The sequence below is a fragment of the Lissotriton helveticus genome, chromosome 6, assembly GCF_964261635.1.
Source record: "Lissotriton helveticus chromosome 6, aLisHel1.1, whole genome shotgun sequence".
Lineage (NCBI taxonomy): Eukaryota > Metazoa > Chordata > Amphibia > Caudata > Salamandridae > Lissotriton > Lissotriton helveticus.
In genome coordinates, this window is record NC_136067.1 from 897,120,194 (window position 1) to 897,138,078 (window position 17,885).

At 44.2% G+C, this 17,885-nt stretch overlaps 1 protein-coding gene across 1 annotated transcript in view; it reads left to right on the forward strand.

The window, feature by feature from the left end:
- Nucleotides 1-17,885, forward strand: part of LOC144763177 (amine sulfotransferase-like) — a 500,824-nt gene that overhangs the window by 18,221 nt on the left and 464,718 nt on the right. Inside the window, exon 2 of the mRNA XM_078648523.1 lies at nt 13,525-13,692. Within this exon, the coding sequence (XP_078504649.1) occupies nt 13,536-13,692 (157 nt within the window). The 5' untranslated portion in view covers nt 13,525-13,535. The remainder of the gene's footprint in view (nt 1-13,524; nt 13,693-17,885) is intronic.

The following is a 17,885-nucleotide window of genomic DNA, read 5'->3' on the forward strand; positions in this document are numbered from 1 at the left end:
CCGAAAGCAACTCACAGTGGACGAGGGAAGGTTCCTGATTCCGCCGAGCAAGGAGGCAACGCCGGGGTAACATTATCAAAAAGTACGAGATTGGTTACTCTTGGAGGCTTGAGCAGTAATGCTCAGACGAAGGACACTGGGACCCATGTGGACACAAATAAAGTTGAGAGCCCTGAAACGTTAAAAAAGGGCGGAGGTGTTAGCAGTGGTGTACGGGGCAAAGGGCTAAAGCCCGGGGCAACAGACCCGGGGACATCTGAGCATAACTGAATTTTTCCCTCCCGCTACGCCGCCAGCTACTAAAAGAGACTCACCCACTCAAGTAAAAAAGACTTTGTCTACAAAGGGGAAAAATGGGCAAAAGGGAATACAAAAGCTCACACAGAGGCAAGTACAGACCCCCCAGGTAGACTTTACCGGGAGCACACAGCCTGCAGCTATCCCTGGCACTGAACCCCGAGTGGTCAATGGGGACAATAGAGATAATATTGGTCAAGACAGTGGGAATGATAGTGCACAAGAAAATCTAACTCAAGCCCAAGCATTGCCAGTCGGAGATAAACAACAGGGTATCGCCTCCGGAGCATCTTCACCATTGATAGACCCAGAAACCACAGAGCAGTTGAATACGAGCACGCTAGTATAGGGGGTCGTAGTTAGTAGCAGCCCCGAGGATACCCTTGATCTGGGGGACAAGTTTTTTTCAGTGACTGATGGATCCAAACTCAGTCCTTCTGAGGCAGAAGACAGCAGTAATGTCCTGCTTTCTAGCTCCATTTCTAGCTCCGGCACTGGCACTCCACAAAAAGATACTGTTGTCAGGAGAAAGAAGATTTTGAGGAAACAAAGGGCCACTCATTCTTTGGAGAAAACGGGTGAAGGGCATTGCAGGGGTAGTAGAGGCAATACGGATCCTGTTTTAAAATGGGACTACTCCACTACTAGGAGTGTCTATTCAGACGATACAGCGCAGGGGGCAGCAGAGGTGGATGATTCTGCACCCTCCTTAAAGATGATATTCGATTCAATAAAACAGCTTCAAGAGGAGACCCGAATGGACGGAAAGAAGAACAGGTTGGCAACAAAGAAATTACAGGGGGCGGTTAGAAAAATGGCCAAGGTGTGTACAGACACAAACACCAGATCGACTCAGATGGAAGATCGCACAAGCATCTTAGAGGACAATCAGGTGAAAGTCCAAGCTCAGACAGAGACTTATGACAAGCAATTTACAGATCTACAATGGAAGATGGAGGACTTCAAAAACCGACAAAGGCGGAATAACCTCCGGATTCTTGGGATCGAAGAAGATGTAGAAGGGGACGATATCAGGGCTTATATTTTGAGGCTGATGACGGGAGCCTTTCCAGAGCTCTTTCACTGGAATTGGGAGGTAGAGATACAAAGGGTCGACCGTTTCCCAATGATGCGAAAAAAAAATCCCCAACGGGGAGAAGATGGGGCAGCTATGCCAAGAGCAGTCCTAGTTTACTTCGGGAATTTTTTGCTCCCTGAGGAGGTTTTCTCTAAAGCTCGCCCGAATGCCAAACGGACTTTCGAGAATCAATCTTTCTTTACGAAGCCGGACTATTGCCACAGCACTGTGGAAAGACGCTGGCGTTTGAGAGAACTGATCGAACCTTGCCAAGCTATGGGCTTGCCAGCCTATTTGATGAATCCTGCGAGGCTAAAGATCATTTACAAGAACAATCCAAGAGTTTATACCTCTGAAATTCAAGCTAAGGCATACATGGACTCTTTAAAATTTTAAAAGGATTAATGTAATGTTTCAAATGATATAGGCACAGGGATGGGCTAAGTGTATTTGTTGGTTTGTATTTGTTAGGTAATGATGTTCTTTTAGGATAAGGCAAGGGGGGGTCACGTGTGGGCACGAGGGGAGGATGGGTATGAATAAAAGTGCATCCAGTAAAAATTTAGAGAGAAAAGTGGCAAAGGGGGGTCGACTTTCAGGCTCCATCACAGAGACCTTAAGTCTGCTTGCTTCTTTTTTTGGTGGGGGGTGTTTGTGGACAGGAAAGGCAGAGGGAGGAAAGAATCATTATCTGGTAAGAAAACCAATATCGGGATACACACAATTGAAATAATGGAAGCTGGAAACAAAGCATGCGGATAGTAACTATTAATGTATGTGGGCTTAATGATGCAGCAAAGCGAAGGATGGTGAAAGAATATCTTAAGTCCTTGTGGGTTGATATTGTCTGCTTACAGGAGACGCATATTGAGGGGCCTCGTAAGTTTCTCCTGGAACAGCTGGGGTTTCAATTGATAGTATGCACCTCACAAGGGACTAGGACACGGGGAGTGGCGATACTCGCCCGGGGAAATGCTATATCAGTAAAGAAATGTCTCTCAGATACTTATGGCCAATGGGCTATAGCGGAGTGTCAAGCACAAGGGTTTAATTTCACACTCTGCACAATATATGGCCTAACGGTAGATGACCCAGAAATGCTAAACCATGTTAACATGCAACTAGCTAACTGGCCCCTCCCTATCATCATGTGTGGGGATTTTAATAATAATGGGCTAAATGGGCTATGGAGAGGGGACTCAATCAAGATTTTAGGCCGAAAGAAGAAAAGACACAGGGCTTTAGTCCAAATGATGAATGATAATGGGCTATAGATGCCTGGGAGCAACAAAATCCCCCGGGGGTTGGCAGTACATACTACTCTGCACCGCAAAGGGCCATAGCACCACTAGATTATTTCCTGATATCTCCATCTCTTCTCTCTATTTGTAAAATTAGTAGGCTCCCACGCGTGGTCTAGGACCATAATCCCCTAGTGCTAGAGGTTCTAAACTTGAACAGAAAATCAAAGGCAACAAGCTGGTCATTCGAACGGGCTTTGTTGCAGGATGCAAATTATGTTGCGCATATGGAGAAATGGCTCAAAATTTTTCTTGAAATCAATAGGGGGAGTGCCCAGTTTGGGATAGTGTGGGATGCCTTGAAGGCCGGTATCAGGGGAGAAACCATGAGCTACTCAATGAGACGGAATAGGCTGGAAAAGGCCGAGATGGAGATAAGACAAAGGCTAATTATTGATCTGGAGGAAGAATTGGTCCGGGCAATAGGCTTCAACCTCAATATAGATTACATAGCTCAGAAACTTGCATTAGCAAAGGCTGCAGTCGGGGACGTTATTGCCGCTGAAGCAGCAGGTAAATTCTTGGCCTGGAAACAGGTTCATCATGAATTTAGCGAACAAGTGGGTCGTATTCTAGCTGTAAGAACCCGACAGGCAGCAACTAGAGGGGATATTTCTGAGATTATTTCAGAAGCTGGGGTGGCTGCTACCACTCCAAATGATATCTGTAGGATATTCCAAGATTTTTATCAAAATTTATATAGCGAGGATATAGTGGTGAACAGCAAAGAGATAGAAGACTATTTAGAACTGGCCCTAATCGAGAGATTCTCTGTGGAGGATGCCACAGCTATGGAGGCTAGTTTTTCTGTTGAAGAGATTCAGGGGGCAATTAATGATTTACCTGCAGGTACGGCAGTTAGGCCAGACCTTATTCCTTTAGAATTTTATAAAAAATTCTTCCCGTATTTGAGGGAAGATGTGTGCTATGTAATTCGTCAAGCCCAGAAAGGACAAATTCCCCCACAGTCATGGGGAGAAGCCACTATGGTTATTTTAAAAAAAAAAGGCAAACCACCCACAGATCCAGGCTTGTACAGGCCAATTAGCCTTATGAACAGTGAAACGAAGATTTATTCTAAGATCCTAGCTAATCGCCTCAGTTCCACAATAGGGAAGGTGAGCTCTCCCAGACAACATGGGTTCATCCCAGGGAGAGGCACGGCAGACCATATTAGAAGAATTTGTAATTTATTTGATGGCACCGCAGACACACGGGCCCCAATGGCTCTTATATTGCTTGACGCGGAGAAAGTGTTTGATAGGGTCTCCTGGGGCTTTCCCTGGTCTGTATTGGAGAATTTTAATATTGGCAAAGGGTGTATAAAGGCAATACAGGCACTGTATAGTAACCCAAAGATTCGACTTCGAGCTATGGGAGAACAGAGTGACTTAATTAATATCAGGCGAGGAACCAGACAAGGGTGTCCCTGTTCTCCACTTCTCTTTGCTTTTTACATTGACCCTTTTATTAGGAGATTTGAGCTGAACAGAAATATTTTACTGATACAACTGAATGGTTTTGAGACAAAGATCGTAGGCTATGCAGAAGATCTGGCAATTACCTCCGCAAATCCCTCTTCTGCCTTAGATGAAATAGATCATGAAGCGGATTACTTTGGGGAAATCTCGGGCTACAAGTTGAATCGTGGTAAGACACAAATCGTGGTTAATGACAACACTGGCTTGGTAGACCCAAGAGTGACAGATTCGGCCTTGTATTTAGGGGTTATCATAAAATCAGATTTAACTAAAATAGTGGAAAAAACCTAGTCCCTGTAATTCAAAAATCAAAGAAAGATCTTGATAGGATGAATAACTTACATTTGACTATTTTAGGATGTTGTAATATCATCAAAATGTTATTCCTCCCAAAAGACTGATACTTATTTAGGACAATCCCCTTGAAGTTTGGTAACAACTGGTTTAAGGAGATGGAGGGGGTCGTCAATCGATTTATTTGGGCTCACGGCAAGACGAGAAAGGGACTTAAATTTATGTCCCTCCCTAGGGAAAGAGGGGGCTGGGCAGTACCAGACCTAAGGGCATATTATTGGGCCTCGGTATTCGAATACATTCGGGGGCTTTTGGGTGGCACGGTTACGGATCGATGGAGGGGCGGTGATGGTACACCAGATGTATATGAGCTACTTTTAAGCAGTGAAGCTCGCAATTGGCTTTTAAGGTTTAGCGAGGCAAGTTACTATAAAAAAAGTTACGTTCAAGACTCTAGGAGCAACAATTATGGTTTAGACTTCTATTCGGAAGAAACTGGGATTGCAGAGAATGAATTATTATACTCCTCTATTTAGGAATCCATCTCTACTGGAGGTTTTCCATGATGGTGTAACGAGACGATGGGATGAGATGGGAGTAAAAACAATCGGGGACATTATTGATTCTGATGGCATAATTTCCTTTGAAAGAGCACAAAATCTGTATAACTTGGAGCGTAGGGAATTTTTAAAATTCTTGCAGATTAGGTCGGCTTTGGTAAGGAAACAAGGGGAGGAATAGGGCATTCGAGAGAGATGCGATTATGGAACGATTGCAAGACCTGGAGGGATGCTCAATCACACAGATTTATGGTGAACTTAATCAATTTAAGAATGATGATCTGGAAAAAATTTCAGAAAAATGGCAGGGGAAGTTGAACACTGAAGGGAACGAGTTTAAAGTCTCGCTCAAACTGGGGTGTATGGTTGTAAAGGTGGCTAACCTTCAAGCTCTTTTATTTTTATACCAAATGGAGAGTAAGGGTATTTTGTAGGTACCTACTCCTTAGGCCCCTAAAAAATGTATCAATAAACAAAGAAAGGTGTAGTCACCAGGACAGGAAGTCCTAGCAATCAGGAACGGAGAAGAGTAAAGGAAAAGAAAAAATATTTTTTTCTTTTTATAAGAAACCCCTCACTCACCGACTTAGTCGATGACATGCTTCATCATCGGGGCCCACCCAAGTGGCCGAGTGCAACTTAGGTGTGCTGCGACGCCTGCGATTGCAGCAGAGCTGTTTTTTTTAAAGTGAGTGTGTGAAAAATGAAATTGTGAAAATTTTAAAAGGTGTACAACATGTGCTCCTCAAATGGATTTATTCTAGAGCCAGTGTAACACAATTAAAAACAAGTGCGATACTTCTCATGGTTCTATTGGCCAAGTAGTATCTGATACTACTTGGCCAATAGAACCATGAGAAGTATCGACCCCCTCCATTTGAGGAGCACATGCTGTACACCTTTTAAAATGTTCACAATTTCATTTTTCACACACTCACTTTAAAAAAAATCAGCTCCACTGCAATCGCAGGCGTCGCAGCACACCTAAGTGGCACTCGGCCACTTGGGTGGGCCCCGATGATGAAGCATGTCACCGACTAGGTCAGTGAGTGAGGGGTTTCTTATAAAAAGAAAAAAATATTTTTTCTTTTCCTTTACCCTTCTCTGGTCCTGATTGCTAGGACTTCCTGTCCTGGTGACTACTCCTTTCTTTGTTTATTGATAACCTTCAAGCTCAACATTTTAAAACTATTTTTGAACTATACTTTACTCCAGCAAGAATAGCTCAATGGGGTGAGACTAGTGGTATCTGCTGCACGCGTTGCCAGAGCCCAGAAGCTGACACGATTCATATGTTTACCTCGTGTCTAATGTTGGTCCCCTTGAAAACGGCAATAGAGCTTTTTATGGGACAGACCCTGGGCATCCAGATAAGTTTAACTAACGAGCTAGTGGTTCTGGGGGTGGCCAGGGATGGAGTCCAAGTAGTTCATGAATTTGAATTTCTTGCAATGGTTATCATTAGGATCTGCGTAGCATCGGCATGGAAAGATCCTAACTCTCCTACGTTCCAACAATGGGTGTCACGACTTTTAGCTATATATAGTTTAGAAAAAGGGCTATATGAAAAAAAAGGATGGAAAGCAAGGCAGGTAGGGAAGTGGATTTGTACTCCAGTAATAGATTGGAAACATAGGTTGGAGAGAATCTAGTTATAATTAGCATTGTAGCATAAATGATATATATTTTTTTGAAGGGTGGGAAAAGGGTAATATATAATGTAAATCTGGGGGATTGCTGATTATGGTCTTAGCCTTCTCCGTCTCATTAGTGTGTGAACTGTATTTAGTATTTATTAATAATTATATATGATTATGGAATTTTGGTATGAAATTGTATGTTATGTTAGCTTTTGTCAGTTTTTTCCATTCATTTTTCCTTTTATGTGCTCTATTTGTGTGTATCAATAAATTGACTAATTGATGATGATTAATAAAAATATATATTTTTAGAAAAAAATGAAATTTCCTAAAGGTAGTTTAGGGTGCTCCTAAATGAAGAGCATTGGCATAGTCGGGCCTGGAAAGTATGAGGGCCTGAACCACCGTTTTCCTGGCAGAGAAGGGGAGCAGGGGAATGATTTTGGGTGTCATCCTCAGCAGCCCGAAGCAACTACCAGCAGCCCGAAGCAACTACCTGCAACCTTCCCTGCTTGCTCTCCAAAATCCAGGTTACAATCCAGCCAAACCCCCAGACTCTTGATCTGTTCTTTGGGGGAGGCGTGGAGCCAAAGCAACTAGGCCATGGTAGACTAACATTAGGCGAGGGGGATTTACCTAAAAACATCAGCTCCGTTTTGGATCCGTTGATTTTCAGAAAAGAACCCTCCATTCATGCTGAGACTTTTTCAAGGCATCTGGCCAAATCAGGCCAGTGTTGTTGAGCTGGTTAAAAGAAACAACTAACAGCGTGTCATTGGCATATGTCACAATCTGGATGTCGAACCGCTCCACAACACCTGCCAAGGGGCTTATATAAACATTGAAAAGAGTGGGGCTCAGAGATGATCCCTGAGGAACCCCACATCAGAGTCAGAGGTATATTCTTCTTGGAACACCTGAAATGACCTGTCCTCCAGAAAGGATTGAAGCCACTTAAGGGCGGCATCAGTCACTCTTATATCTATGAGTCTCTGAATAAGAAACTGATGGTTGACCGTATCGAAGGCTGCGCTAAGAACCAAAAGCACAATGGCAGCGCAGCCTCCGTTGTCTAAAATGTTCCTGGTTTCTTCAACTACTGCTAGAAGGGCAGTCTCTGTGCCCTGTTGAGGTCTAAACTCAGTTTGGGAAGAATGGAAATGGTTGTTGCTTTCCAGAAATGCAGAAAGAGCAAAATTCACATACTTTTCGGCAATTTTGCTGATTCCTGGCAATAGAGAGATGGGACGATAATTCTCTAACACCTCAGGATCCAGTTTTTTTTTTTAAAGGACTTTAATCAATGATTGCTTCCATCAAGGGTTGACAAGACACGTCAAAAATGTAGCATTAATCATGTCCAATATAGCAGGGGACACCGTGGTTCCCATCAGGAAAACAGTATTGAAAAGAGCTCAAGAAACGGCCCCTTGGTACTCAGAAGAACTCAGGGAACTAAAACGTCAGTGTAGAAGGTCAGAGAGGAAATGGCGCATCGAATACACTACCACTGACAAATCCAAATACAAGGAAGCCATAAAGGCATACAAACTTGGGATCACTATAGCCCAATCTACCTATTATAGAGGAAAAATCCTCTCTGCCAGATCTAAACCCAGAGAAATTTATCAAATTGTTAAAACCCTCTCCAAAATTCCCCCCACTGCAGTTTCAGCGAATAACCCTATCAATGATCTAGCCGATTTCTTCCACCAAAAAAATCAATAATATATACTCTTCCTTCACCACTTCCGCCCCTTAGCCTAATATCAATGAGCCTCAACTCTCAACAGATACAATCCTCCTGCGCCGAATAACCACGAGCAACTTTCCACCATTAGATCTCGAATCACTTCAAACTCTTGCACAACAGATAAAATCTGACTCTCCCTCCGACCCAGCACCCCCCCTTAGGATGACCATGGTCAGCCAAATGATTTTTCCCACCCTCCTAGAGCTCCTGAACTGTTCCTTGGAAAAGGGAGTCGTACCTCCCTTATGGAAACAGGCGATGGTAAAAGCGCTATTAAAAAAAACCAATCTCAACGTGAACGATTCTAACAACTATCGTCCCATCTCATTGTTACCTTTGGCAAGTAAGATACTGGAGAAACATGTTAACCTCCACCTAACAAAACACCTCGAAGAAAATCGCCTATTGGATGTCACCCAAACTGGATTCCGCCCAAAACATGGCATGGAAACAGCTCTTCTAGCCGTGGTGGAAGAATCTAGAAAGATCTTAGATCGAGGGGGATCTGTGGCAGTGGTCCTCCTCGACCTCAGCGCCGCGTTTGATACGGTGTGCCACGAAACCCTGTTGCAACGACTGCTTGATCTTGGAGTCTCTGGAGATGCGCTTGCCTGGTTTAGATCTTTCTTGAGCGGAAGGACCTTCCAGGTCTTCGATGGCAATGCCTGCTCCACCAGCAAACCTTTGAGTTGCGGGGTCCCCCAGGGCCCCTCCCTAAGTCCCACGCTGTTCAATGTGTACATGAGACCGCTGGCTGGGATCGTTCGTCAATATGGTATTAAGATCATATCATATGCGGACGATACCCAGCTCGTGGTCTCCCTGGCACAGAAGAACAGCGGGCTCCCGCAAGTCAATATGGCCTCCTGCATGGAAGCAATAAAAAGCTGGATGACGGCATCCTCTCTAAAGCTGAATGGGGATAAAACCGAGATCCTGCTTCTCGGTCCCCCCTCCCCCACCACCATCCCCCAGCTGTGGCCCTCCAGTTTGGGCTTGCCCCCATCCCAGAAGGAGGACATAAAGAGTTTAGGAGTCTGGCTCAATAAATCACTGACTCTCAACACTCAGGCAACTAATACCTCAGCAATCTGCTTCGGGCTAATCCGGATGCTAAAAAAAATCCTTCCTATCCTCCCCCTTGAAGCCAAACAAATCATCATTCAGGGCCTTATTCAATCTCGGCTTGATTTTAACAATGCCCTCTACTTGGGAGCACCAGAATATGTCTTAGAAAAGCTTCAGCGGACCCAGAACTGTGCAGCCCGGACCCTACTCCAGATACCCCGTAGAGAATCAGTTAAGGCAGGGATCCGATCTCTCCACTGGCTCCCTGTCAGGGAGAGAATAAAATTCAAAGCCCTCTGTATCTCCCACCAAGCTTTCTACAGAGTTGGCCCCCAAATCAACCACTCCCTTCTCACCCCCTACTGCCCCGGTAAACAACTTCGTTCATCAAACGCCTGCCTGGCTGTAGTTCCCCAATTCAAAAGATCCAGGGCAGGAGGCAGATCCTTCGAGCTCAACGCTGCTAAACTCTGGAACTCCCTCCCCCCCTCCCTAAGATCTAACCAGATCCTTTCTTCCTTCCGCAAAGAACTAAAAACTTTTCATTTTAGAAACTAGGCACCCCTCTCCCCCTCAGAGTACTACGCCCTCTACTCAGCGCTTGGACGCCCTCGGGCAGCAGCTGCGCTATATAAATCCCCTTTTCATTTCATTCATTTCATTTCATTTCATTTCAAAGATTGTCAGATTATGTGTGCTAATTCTGACATGATGGGCTCATCAGTATGTTAATCCATAAAATTGCTGCCATTGTGGGGAGATATTAAGTGACAAGAGAATTGAATGTCACCAGAGAGGGCAAAAGGCATGTAAAATAAACTCTAAAGACCTAATTTACATTACCGTTTACTGTGGCACACGGATAACTCAGTGGGGTGAACACCTGCTCCAGATGTTTTCGTGACCATTAGAGTATGTGTTCTAAATCTGACACGATGGGCTCATCATTTTGTTAATCCATAAAATTGCTGCCATTGTGAGGAGATATTAAGTGACAAGAGACACATTTCTTTGTGGATACTACATAATCTATCACAGAAAATCCGTTTGTTAGAGCTTGCTCTATGGCCCATGATTTAACCATTCCATACTATCAATGTGAGCACTAAATTCAGACTTGAAGTACAACTGTAAACAAGTACAAGAGACACCAATATGTTAAAGGGAATGTCTGTAAATATAATTATAAGAAACAATGGGCCACCAAATCATGCTCAAAATATAGTCGGTAGTATTACTACATGCAATCAATGCAGAGCATTTAACATTTTCAAAAACAATGTGATTACTGCAGCAGCTAATGGAGTAAAATATAATCAACTATCCTCCATGACTTTAGCATTGTAGTTAATAATTCCTAGAATTTATGATCATCATCCAAAACAGGACAAAAGAGCAAAGGTGCTCCGTGCCCCTAGTGATCAAACATAAAACAGATAACAACAATGATATTGCAAGGGCATATGGGCGAAGATCAACAAACGACAAAGGTCTAGCAAGGTCAGCTGGATCAGAGATTTATAATTCTCAGAATAGTCCTAGTCTGTTAGTTGCAATGTTGATGATATTTCAACATCAATACTCACTTTCTGAGGTCAACATCAATACTCACTTTCTGAGGTCATCATCTGGGCAGAAATTGTGAATTCACATTAATTTTCTTTCTCTGACTGCAAAGTGAGAGGAGTCTGCAAACACCAACCCTCATGTTACAAGAATAAGCAGCAATTTGTCAGAAGACATAGCCTGGTATTTGACCTCTGTGTTTGAAGCTCAGCAAGTGTGACACATTAAATCCAGAATTTAAAGGCATCTTTTTTATTTGCTTGGACATTCACATCTCACCAAAAATCGGATTACAACCCACCAGTTTTGAAAACATACGTCTAAGGCCAACACTGACCCCACTGAGTAATCTAGATGTGACCGTAAGCCTAATTCAAACCCTAGAACTAACCATAGCCACTGACACTATGACTAAGTAACCTCCAAACCTTACCCATAAGTCCAATTGTACCGTTTGTGTTATATTTAGGTTAAACACTTTTGCTACACATGAAAAAACAATGTTTTTCAAATTTAAATACTTTGTTTAGTATTCGCGCTATGGGTACCTTTGTTTTATCTAGCATGTCTGTGTAGTATGACAAGCGAAACCTCACTGGTCTGCATCAAATGCTGCACACTCACGGATGATTGGGAGATACCTGCCTATTGGCCTGTTGTATTTTGGAAGTAGCTCAGAGTTAATATACAAAATGTAGCAGCTTTCCTTAAGGGTGCCATGGTATGTCTGCTGTGCACAATTGGTGTTTTGTCATCTTTTATGGGATCGATCATTTCTACGGTGACTTCTAGATGATGTAGGAGAAGGTGTACATTTTGCTATCTACACACAGTAAATAAATTCCTCCCACTGCAAAATGGGTGATCTATTTCTGTAGATACTGTTTTATTCCCATAGCCAGGCCCTGTATCGGGAAACATTCACTAAGAACCCTGGAGTATTTTGGGTTGTTAAATTGATGATTGTGACAAGTTGCAGAAGAAAGGGATGTGATGGGTCCTTTTGAGAATAGTCTACAGCTGGTGTTAATTTCTGTTGTAGTTAACATCAGTTTCAGATGGTTCAGTTCTTCTAATGGCATTCATTGATGTTAGTATGTTTTGCTCCAATGATGGTGGGTTTAAAAAAAGAGTCCTTATATAAATATGTTTAAACTATCCTCACACTCCCGGATGCTACAACTAGAAAGGGCTTTTGGGGACTCCATTGGTTAAGACATGCCAACAATTCTGCTCTGAAAGCAGCCACCGAGCTTCCGGCATAGCGGTAAAATGCCAGATCAGGCAGAATGGCCTGTCCAACCTTGAATAGGCGATATTCTCTGCTTGTTGCCCAGAATATCAATTTTGCTGATTCCATTTGTGAGCGGACCTCCTAGACCCTCATTACGAGTGTCCTGGTAAATGGGTTGTGTGCAGTAAGTCTTGCTACAACACAGTCCTGCTATCGCAATTATGAGTTTGTGATAAATATCAGCATGTCAAACCTGCTGATATTTATTGGGGGGGAAATGGGCAGTATTTGCCAGAACAGGGAGATTTTGTTGCAGTAAATATCAACATCCACATTTTTCCCCCAAAACTTGTGAAAGGCAATAGTGTTTGCACCATTTATATTGTGTCAGTTTTAATCAAATGTGACAGTCATTACATCCAATATCTAGCACCTCCTAATGAAGGCTTTAACGTTTCTAGAAGGGCAGTGGAAAAGGCGTCATACACAGGAAATATATAGGGCTGGGCAGAGTTTGCTGAGTCCTGCTCTGCAGAACTCCATGAAATGCCGTAAAAACTCTGCCATGCTCCACGGAGTTCTGCGAGTCACAGTGTGGTAGGTAGCACTGCTCGCGTTTATTTTTAGCGACAGGAGTTTGTCCCGCGCTGTAAAATAACTGCGAACAGCACTTTATGTCACGCCATAGGGCGCTGCGCCTTTCTGCCTCTCAAATTCTACTCAAGCAGCAGCTTCCTCAATGTGAGCAGTAGATTTCCCAGTGTGAGGGGTCGCGACCTGCCATGAGCGCCCGGGTTGAGAAATCTCGCCGGGAGGAGGTCTAGCATGCAATTTTTCTCACTCATGCTTCCCAACTTAACATTGGCGAGCCGGGTCAAGAGAAAAAACTCAGCTGCACGTCACTTCACGGAGTGGGCAAAACTCTGCGAACTCCGCAACAGAGCAGAATTCTTTGCCCACCCCTATAAATATACCAGAATTTTGATCACCTATGGCTATGGCTGTTTTCAGGACAAACCAATTTTGAAAATTTTAATTTGTGATGGAAAACGAAATGCATATTGTGTGTCTTAAAATGGCTTATATGGTAAACCGAAGTGCTTGCGCTTATCTATGCACACAACTTAGCTGATGTAATGACAGCCCTCTATTTTCAATTATCTTGTTTATATGATGCGCATGTGAATATCTGTACAACAAAGTCTTCAGTATGTTAAAACTCAGTTAAACTTACTTTCTGTTTCTATTTCAGCTCCTTGAATTATGGATGAGGGCACAGCTAGGCCATCTATGGAAAAACTATTTCTACACAGGGGAATCTATTTTGTGGAAGGGATAACTACGCCAGAAGTAATAGATTCTCTAGAGGACTTTCCAATCAGGGACACTGATGTATTTCTAATCACATATCCAAAATCTGGTAAGACCAAATTCACATTGTTGTTGATTATTGCAAGCATTTACATTTGTCTCCAAACCTCAAAATGATCTTTCGTTTATTGTTAGGGAGATATACACCCATCCTAGACTGCAGCCCAAGTTAATTGTTGTACAACCTAAAACTCATATTTATTTAATGCACCACACACAACCATAATGTAATAACAAATGCTATTAGAAAAAATATAAAGCATAACACTTCCTAGCTATTGTCAAGGAAAGTTTCAATTTCATAAATGACATGGAGACAAGGGTTTGCTTAGCTTTCTTTGTTATTTCAGACTCAGCAACCAAACAAATACCAAGATATATCTATATATCTATATATCTATATATATATATCTACATATGTATATATATATATATATATATATTTCTTCACAAGCCCCCAAGCTTAAGGCAGCACTCCACGAAGGTGAGTTTAACAAAACCTTTATTTGAAAAGCGGCATGGTTGCACCTGCTGTCTCTCTTGTGTCCCAACGTGTTTCAATGCTAACAAGCACCTTAATCATGGGGCGGCGTATGACAAAACCTGGGACGGACCTCTGCATTCATTCCCTTATTGGCGTTCATTTTTCAGTAAATAAACCGCCAGGAGTAGAAGTCCCGATTCCACTGTTCCAGTACAGCGAGAGCTTTGCCAAACAGCCGATTTTCTGCACACTTTCAATCCCTCCAGTGGGCCCCTGTGCATATCATCCGCTTTGCTCTAGCACCCTCGTGCTGTAAGGGCTAAAGTTCATTTCCCAGCCCTTCAGAAATAAGTCCGGTTTCAAAAGCGGTGCTCGCCTCCTACGGCAGGAGATGCCGCGTCTATTTTTCTTCACAAGCCCCCAAGCTTAAGGCAGCACTCCACAAAGGTGAGTTTAACAAAACCTTTATTTGAAAAGCGACATGGTTGCACCTGCTGTCTCTCTTGTGTCCCAACGCGTTTCAATGCTAACAAGCACCTTAATCATGGGGCGGCGTATGACAAAACCTGGGACGGACCTCTGCATTCATTCCCTTATTGGCGTTCATTTTTCAGTAAATAAACCGCCAGGAGTAGAAGTCCCGATTCCACTGTTCCAGTACAGCCAGAGCTTTGCCAAACAGCTGATTTTCTGCACACTTTCAATCCCTCCAGTGGGCCCCTGTGCATATCATCCGCTCTGCTCTAGCACCCTCGTGCTGTAAGGGTTAAAGTTCATTTCCCAGTCCTTCAGAAATAAGTCCGGTTTCAAAAGCGGTGCTCGCCTCCTACGGCAGGAGATGCTGCGTCTATTTTTCTTCACAAGCCCCCAAGCTTAAGGCAGCACTCCACGAAGGTGAGTTTAACAAAACCTTTAATTTGAAAAGTGGCATGGTTGCACCTGCTGTCTCTCTTGTGTCCCAACGCGTTTCAATGCTAACAAGCACCTTAATCATGGGGGCGGCGTATGACAAAACCTGGGACGGACCTCTGCATTCATTCCCTTATTGGCGTTCATTTTTCAGTAAATAAACCGCCAGGAGTAGAAGTCCCGATTCCACTGTTCCAGTACAGCCAGAGCTTTGCCAAACAGCCGATTTTCTGCACACTTTCAATCCCTCCAGTGGGCCCCTGTGCATATCATCCGCTTTGCTCTAGCACCCTCGTGCTGTAAGGGCTAAAGTTAATTTCCCAGCCCTTCAGAAATAAGTCCGGTTTCAAAAGCGGTGCTCGCCTCCTACGGCAGGAGATGCCGCGTCTATTTTTCTTCAAAAGCCCCCAAGCTTAAGGCAGCACTCCACGAAGGTGAGTTTAACAAAACCTTTATTTGAAAAGCGGCATGGTTGCACCTGCTGTCTCTCTTGTGTCCCAACGCGTTTCAATGCTAACAAGCACCTTAATCATGGGGCGGCGTATGAAAAAACCTGGGACGGACCTCTGCATTCATTCCCTTATTGGCATTCATTTTTCAGTAAATAAACCGCCAGGAGTAGAAGTCCCGATTCCACTGTTCCAGTACAGCCAGAGCTTTGCCAAACAGCCGATTTTCTGCACACTTTCAATCCCTCCAGTGGGCCCCTGTGCATATCATCCGCTTTGCTCTAGCACCCTCGTGCTGTAAGGGCTAAAGTTCATTTCCCAGCCCTTCAGAAATAAGTCCGGTTTCAAAAGCGATGCTTGCCTCCTACGGCAGGAGATGCCGCGTCTATTTTTCTTCACAAGCCCCCAAGCTTAAGGCAGCACTCCACGAAGGTGAGTTTAACAAAACCTTTATTTGAAAAGCGGCATGGTTGCGCCTGCTGTCTCTCTTGTGTCCCAACGCGTTTCAATCCTAACAAGCACCTTAATCATGGGGCGGCGTATGACAAAACCTGGGACGGACCTCTGCATTCATTCCCTTATTGGCGTTCATTTTTCAGTAAATAAACCGCCAGGAGTAGAAGTCCCGATTCCACTGTTCCAGTACAGCCAGAGCTTTGACAAACAGCCGATTTTCTGCACACTTTCAATCCCTCCAGTGGGCCCCTGGGCATATCATCCGCTCTGCTCTAGCACCCTCGTGCTGTAAGGGTTAAAGTTCATTTCCCAGCCCTTCAGAAATAAGTCCGGTTTCAAAAGCGGTGCTCCCCTCCTACGGCAGGAGATGTCGCGTCTATTTTTCTTCACAAGCCCCCAAGCTTAAGGCAGCACTCCACAAAGGTGAGTTTAACAAAACCTTTAATTTGAAAAGCGGCATGGTTGCACCTGCTGTCTCTCTTGTGTCCCAACGCGTTTCAATGCTAACAAGCACCTTAATCATGGGGCGGCGTATGACAAAACCTGGGACGGACCTCTGCATTCATTCCCATATTGGCGTTCATTTTTCAGTAAATAAACCGCCAGGAGTAGAAGTCCCGATTCCACTGTTCCAGTACAGCCAGAGCTTTGCCAAACAGCCGATTTTCTGCACACTTTCAATCCCTCCAGTGGGCCCCTGTGCATATCATCCGCTTTGCTCTAGCACCCTCGTGCTGTAAGGGCTAAAGTTAATTTCCCAGCCCCTCAGAAATAAGTCCGGTTTCAAAAGCGGTGCTCGCCTCCTACGGCAGGAGATGCCGCGTCTATTTTTCTTCAAAAGCCCCCAATCTTAAGGCAGCACTCCACGAAGGTGAGTTTAACAAAACCTTTATTTGAAAAGCGGCATGGTTGCACCTGCTGTCTCTCTTGTGTCCCAACGCGTTTCAATGCTAACTAGCACCTTAATCATGGGGCGGCGTATGAAAAAACCTGGGACGGACCTCTGCATTCATTCCCTTATTGGCATTCATTTTTCAGTAAATAAACCGCCAGGAGTAGAAGTCCCGATTCCACTGTTCCAGTACAGCCAGAGCTTTGCCAAACAGCCGATTTTCTGCACACTTTCAATCCCTCCAGTGGGCCCCTGTGCATATCATCCGCTTTGCTCTAGCACCCTCGTGCTGTAAGGGCTAAAGTTCATTTCCCAGCCTTTCAGAAATAAGTCCGGTTTCAAAAGCGGTGCTCGCCTCCTACGGCAGGAGATGCCGCGTCTATTTTTCTTCACAAGCCCCCAAGCTTAAGGCAGCACTCCACGAAGGTGAGTTTAACAGAACCTTTATTTGAAAAGCGGCATGGTTGCACCTGCTGTCTCTCTTGTGTCCCAACGCGTTTCAATGCTAACAAGCACCTTAATCATGGGGCGGCGTATGACAAAACCTGGGACGGACCTCTGCATTCATTCCCTTATTGGCGTTCATTTTTCAGTAAATAAACCGCCAGGAGTAGAAGTCCCGGATGATATGCACAGGGGCCCACTGGAGGGATTTTAATTGTGCAGAAAATCGGCTGTTTGGCAAAGCACTGGCTGTACTGGAACAGTGGAATCGGGACTTCTACTCCTGGCGGTTTATTTACTGAAAAATGAACGCCAATAAGGGAATGAATGCAGAGGTCCGTCCCAGGTTTTGTCATACGCCGCCCCATGATTAAGGTGCTTGTTAGCATTGAAACGCGTTGGGACACAAGAGAGACAGCAGGTGCAACCATGCCGCTTTTCAAATAAAGGTTTTGTTAAACTCACCTTCGTCGAGTGCTGCCTTAAGCTTGGGGGCTTGTGAAGAAAAAAGCGATGCGTCATCTCCTGCCGTAGGAGGCGAGCACCGCTTTTGAAACTGGACTTATTTCTGAAGGGCTGGGAAATGAACTTTAGCCCTTACAGCACGA